The following is a 6,000-nucleotide window of genomic DNA, read 5'->3' on the forward strand; positions in this document are numbered from 1 at the left end:
TGGACAATGTTTGCCGAACTGATAACTCTCGCTTCTATTTGTGATTTATTTTTTATTATACTGTAGGCCTTTTCGTTTATTTTAAGACACAAAATAAAAAGCATGTTTTATTTCATTCCAAGAAATAAAAATATAGAGCATTTTCCTTCCAGTTCTGTTAAAGGAAACACAATTTTCCCGTGAGTCTGTTAAGACACAATTATTGCAACCTTTGTGTAAATAAAAAGGGAAATCACCTTTTTTTTGTTTTGTGTTATACACTGTAGCATGTGCTACAGTTTGTTTCAGCAGGTGTTAGAACAAAATTTCGGAATTTAAAACATCGTAAGAGAAAAGTTTTACAACGTTAAATCCTCGACAAGTTAGGCGCATTGACCATTACAATAAATTCCATAGGATTTCCAGTCTTTATCCGTTAATGGAGCCCAAAACAGGCTTGCAAAGCGTTCCCTTTAAATGAAATAAAGAAGTTCATAACAAACAAACGGACAGTAAATCTCCCAATTAAGTTCGCGCTTGTTCGTGCTCTCTTATTGATGGGGGTCGTTAGAGCGCGCCGACGCCATCGCTCACGGGAGACCAGCGCCATGGCCGCGTCAGCACAGACATACAATGCCGGATTTATCTTTGTTAACAATGATTAGGCGTGTCATGTTACGTGCTAAATGACCTGTATTAAAAGGTGTCTCTTCATAACGAACAAGAATATTAAGACATTCAACTGGCTCTATTTACTTCAGTTTTGGTCAAAAAATCTCATAATCTTTATTTACTTTATCATTTAACCTTAAACATAATAAAAATCTGTGAGTCTTAAAAGAAAAGGTCACGTCAGAATTTAATTTAAAAAAGATCAACTGCCTGTTAGCTGAGCCACAGTCGAGCAATAAAGAACACAATTAAACGGAATAAATATTTGTGTTTAACTTAACAAGCTGACTAGGAACACCTGCGTTATAAATGACCCTTAATTGCTGCAAAAAGTTCTTAACACGGAGTATTTACTGCAGTATGACGGTGTTTGTTTGCAGGGTAGAATTGTAAGGATATACTCTTCCCAAACATACATATAGGACAGTATTTACACATTTTTTTTTGTGATGGCAAAAATCTTCAAATCCCTTTGTGGGTTAGCAGTATCAGGGAGTTTCAGACTATTACTGACTAAAAATCCATCACGTTCCTTCGTAGGCTTTTTTTGTACCAGGGCCGCGGTAACACTATTTGATCCACACAGCTATTTACTAATGTACCCAGGCAAGTTGTATACTGATGTCAGGCTATACTGATTCCAGGGTGACTACATGGCGGTGTGCGCGTGCCGCATCGTGATGGGCGTGGCGCAGGGGCTGCTGTATCCCAGTCTGCACGGCGTGCTCGGCCACTGGGTGCCCGTGTCCGAACGCAGCCGGCTCGGCACCTTCGTCTATGCTGGTAGGCACCTCTATCCTACCAGTCATTCTAAAGCTTTTGAAAACTAAAAAGTATTTATAATACTGTAAATTAAGTTCGACTGCTATAAATTGTCAAGGCAAGACGATCGAAAGCAATTAAGTAAATCAATTTGCAAGAATAAAGTCTGTACGGAGTTGGAGGCTACACCAAGAAACCCAAACAAATCAATTAGTTTCTCTACCTTTTGAAAATCATTCGCAATCTTAATGATGGCGGAAGAGAGTGATTGCTTCAAATCGATATGACTTGAACAAAGGTAGTTAATCAAATCGACTCCAAAGAGGACTCGATTTTGTTTTATGATCAAACGAGTCAAATTAATGGAATGCCGTTAATCTTCCTTTGAATTTTTAAATCAATCACCTAAACTAACTATTTATTTTAGCCTTTAATAGAAGACTAAAATCAATGTTGTTTATTATTTTTGGCAGTCAATCAATAAGTTTTACAAATTAAGAAATGCGTTATTGTGAATCGCTTACAAAACTTTCAGGTACATGAATATGCTGTAAGTAATTACAACTCCATTTGAACTCCTCAGTTTAATTGCTGACATTAGCCGAAAGTTCTGGCCATTCGAGTTCAAGTACTTCAACCACAGTTTGAAGAGCCCTATCCAATGATAAATAAATCTAATTTAAATGTTCAATAATACTTAGTCAAGTTTTAAAGCTTAGGAGAGGACTAACAACTTTTCAAAGGCTAATCTCAATAGAAATCATTATTGATTTGCTAAATCTAGTAAAAGGTTCCATTTCAATAAGCCTTGTCTCATTATGATTAATACAGAGCTCCTTAGACTAGGCAAGTTAACCTTGCAACTAATAATCCATTACAACCTAAAGAATGTACATAAGGACACTGAACTCGTATCAATGACCACTGTTATCATTAACATTAGGTATCATATTCTTCTCCAGGCGCTCAACTCGGTACCATCATCGAGCTGATGACGTCAGGCGCGTTGTCAGCCAGTCGCTTCGGCTGGCCCTCCGTCTTCTACGTAGCTGGCATCACCTGCATCGTGTGGTCCATCGTGTGGCTCATAGTGGGAGACTCCACGCCCGCTTCCAGTCGGTGGATCTCCAAGAAAGAGAGGAAGTACATCGAAATGAATTCTGGCTCTAATGAACTAGGACATGGTGTAAGTTTTTAAATAATTTCCTTATAAAATGACTTGATGAAACAACGATTACTGACGTAAGAATATCTCTTGTTACAGAAAATGCCTACACCCTGGCTGAGTATCCTAACATCGCTTCCATTCTGGGCCATTTTGCTGGCGCACAGTGGACAGAACTTAGGATTCTGGACACTCCTCACTGAACTACCTTCCTACATGAACCACGTTCTAAATGTGGATATCAAACAGGTAGCTTGATCATTTTCCAATACCTAATTTCGACATTAATTTCAAATACCTATGTTGCATCAATAACTTCTTTAATATGTTAATTTTCCAGAACGGCCAGTTATCTGCTCTGCCGTACATTGCTATGTGGCTCCTGAGTTTCTTCTTCAGCTGGTTGGCAGACTTCCTCGTCAACAGAAACATTATCCGACTAGTCACATCCAGGAGAATATTCAATACTATAGGTAAAATTAAGCGCACATTTTGAGCTTCTACAGTGTATTGGAAACTGCATTAACTCTGATACATAGTTTGTTTTAACTTCAAGCAAAGATGAGTTCGGGTCAAGTACCTGTTATAACAACAATATTTTAAATGATTTCCAGCGCAATGGGGTCCTGCGGTGGCTCTGCTTGGGCTGTCGTACCTGCCTGCTGGCAACCTGTCTCTGGCTGTGATCATCCTCACCGTCACTGTCGGCCTCAACGGCGCTCACTACGTCGGGTTCATGGTAAGAAGTGCATTCCATTTCATACATCAAGTATATGTCTTACATGTTTAACCAAAGACTGATAAAACCAAAAGATAATTTATATTCCGAATTAAATCTCTTAACAGTATTGTGATTATGATATTTATTTACAAGTGTGAAAGTACCGTTGTGAATCTGATTAATGAGTAATTTTCTTTCAGTTGTCCCACATTGACCTGTCTCCGAACCACGCGAGTACAATGATGGGCTTCACCAACGGCATCGGAGCCATCTTCTCGATCCTCGCACCTCTTACCGTCTCCTTCGTCGTTGAAGACGAGGTAAGCCCACCTTCACATAACATTCTTAGTCCTAAGTAAAAATCAGGTCATGACATGCTAATAAAAATAATTGCGTTAATTTCAGACGAGTGCTGATGACTGGCGGAAAGTGTTCTTCATCTCGGTGGCCTTCTACTTCTTAGCGAACCTGTTCTACCTTCTGTTCATATCTGCTGACGTGCAGGAGTGGAACGATCCTAAACCATCCAAACCTATTGGTAAGGACATATCCATCTTGTCGTCTTGATTAGAATTCCAAGCAGTGTCAACATGATAGATCTAACTCATATATGCAGTTTTAGATATTTTGTATAGTTTAATTAAACTTTGTATCCATTTAATATTTGCAGAAGATGGAGAAAAGAAAGTAGAAGACAAGAATGCTGAGAAGAACCCTGAGAAGAACACGAATAATGTCGGAGAACACAAGTTTTGATGTAAAGTGATGTGAATGTAAGAACTAGTCATAATGTTAGTGCGAGAAGAGAGCAACCCGTGGCACCTCGCATGTTGAGTCTACCAGCAATATCGTGTAATGAGTACATACATAATGGAACATCTTATAGTGATCAGATATCGCTGTAATTAACATGGAAATTGTAATCGGTGTCTGAATAACTGGAAGTATGGCCACTGGAAGTACTGCTCAAGGTATTGACATAATAAGACATAATATAGCCTGTGATACGTTTGGAAGAAGTTACCTTCACACCAACAGTTTAACTGCATGTGGTATTATGTTGCCTATGATATAACATCATTGTCTATCGTATTAGGTTTTCAGCGGAACCTTAAAGACGGATGAACGTAAATATTACGTCAATAATCACTTTTACCTTTCTGATAATAAGACGATTTGTTTTTGTTATATTTTATGTCTAAATTCAAAATAATGTTTATATTAAACGTCCAAGTTTGCCATACATTCCTAGAACCAGAGTATTTCTTCAATTTAGGTACAGTACAAATAATTCAGACATTCTTGTAAATATTTTTGCTCAATAACATGTCTAATTAAAACGTAATGTATGTCAGTCGGAGCTTCACGTCATAATTGTGTAGGACTGCCTACAGGCTGTCACAGTAACGTTTTCACAAATCAAATGATAATTAAGTTATAAACAGAGCGACGTTTATGAGACAAATTATTATTTTGTTGCGGAACTTTGTGGGTTTTGTCACAACCCACGTCAATTAGCATGGATAAATTACGTCTTCCCTTTGAAAAAGGGATATTTTGTACCTACTTTTATTTCTACATAATTTTTAATCAGCAAAATAATCTAATAAATAGTTAATTTAATTAAACTTAATTATACCGAAAAACAGTGAATGTAACGGAAACCAAAGAGGATTCTGTAAATCTGTAATCGTTACCAGTGCCTTCTATGTCATAATTTATTTGTAAATATTTATTAAACTACATAATTATGATTACTTTTTAGGTTAAGTTTAAATAAATATTTTTTGATTTTAATACAGTTTATTCTCTTACCTACATTTTATAATGACCTTACCTGTATTGAAAAAGAAAGAGTTGTAAGTGAAAGCCGCGATCCCTTTAGAAATGTCGGTAATAATGCAACAGGAAACCTTTGGCTGTGTTCAAAGAAACCTGCCTTCAGCCCTGATGAGGCCCTTCCTGGAGCTTGAAAGAAGATACTGTAGTGCTCGCTAATGAATCCAAGACGGTGAAACCCTTCCTACTATGAAATATGATTCATGTGTACACCTACACTATTATAAGTGGACTTGCAACTGTTTAACATAATAAAAATCAGTGTCTATTCTGAACATTAATTTGTGAAATTACGTTTACCGATCCGAGCCAATTATTTGGTTTACTATTCAATTTCGGTTCTCGAATGTCCAAAGTTACACTGTCTATATAATTTCGACAGTTTTTTTATATTTACTCAGCAACATAATGCATAATATTTATACCCGTCCATAACAGAAACAAGTGAATGTTTTGTAGCGGGTTCTATATCGTGATTAATATGGTCCTGCGTCCCTCGAGGAAGCAAGTGTTCTCTCTGCTGGTCTCCAGCGACCCTCGCACGAATGTTGCGGTCGATGCCTTCACTTGCAATCAGTATAAGTGGTGCCTGTACTAGAGGTACCTTCATTCAGTATACTATAAATGTATGGAAAGCTATAACATCGTTCCTACTTGCTAACTCGGGCCGTGAAGCCACAATAATTCGCAGCTCGCCAACAGCTAAAAGCAATATTAGTGTCTCATATCTTCCTATAAAACCTTACAGCGCTCATGTTAATCTCACCATTCCCTTTCCACAGCTAGTATGTTGTTCCCAAGCTACATGGAAGTCCACTCGGCGTGACGTCATCTGTGTTAAGACCACATATATCAGGCTTAT

At 37.7% G+C, this 6,000-nt stretch overlaps 1 protein-coding gene across 1 annotated transcript in view; it reads left to right on the top strand.

The window, feature by feature from the left end:
- LOC110379719 (putative inorganic phosphate cotransporter) overlaps positions 1-5,096 on the top strand; it is a 37,094-nt gene extending 31,998 nt beyond the window's left edge. The window contains exons 4-11 of the mRNA XM_021339479.3: positions 1,296-1,434; positions 2,376-2,599; positions 2,678-2,827; positions 2,919-3,051; positions 3,193-3,317; positions 3,500-3,619; positions 3,705-3,837; positions 3,970-5,096. Coding sequence (XP_021195154.3) covers positions 1,296-1,434; positions 2,376-2,599; positions 2,678-2,827; positions 2,919-3,051; positions 3,193-3,317; positions 3,500-3,619; positions 3,705-3,837; positions 3,970-4,055 — 1,110 coding nt within the window. The 3' untranslated portion in view covers positions 4,056-5,096. The remainder of the gene's footprint in view (positions 1-1,295; positions 1,435-2,375; positions 2,600-2,677; positions 2,828-2,918; positions 3,052-3,192; positions 3,318-3,499; positions 3,620-3,704; positions 3,838-3,969) is intronic.
- The last annotated feature ends 904 nt before the right edge of the window (positions 5,097-6,000 follow it).

The sequence above is a fragment of the Helicoverpa armigera genome, chromosome 8 (assembly GCF_030705265.1).
Source record: "Helicoverpa armigera isolate CAAS_96S chromosome 8, ASM3070526v1, whole genome shotgun sequence".
Classification (NCBI taxonomy): domain Eukaryota; kingdom Metazoa; phylum Arthropoda; class Insecta; order Lepidoptera; family Noctuidae; genus Helicoverpa; species Helicoverpa armigera.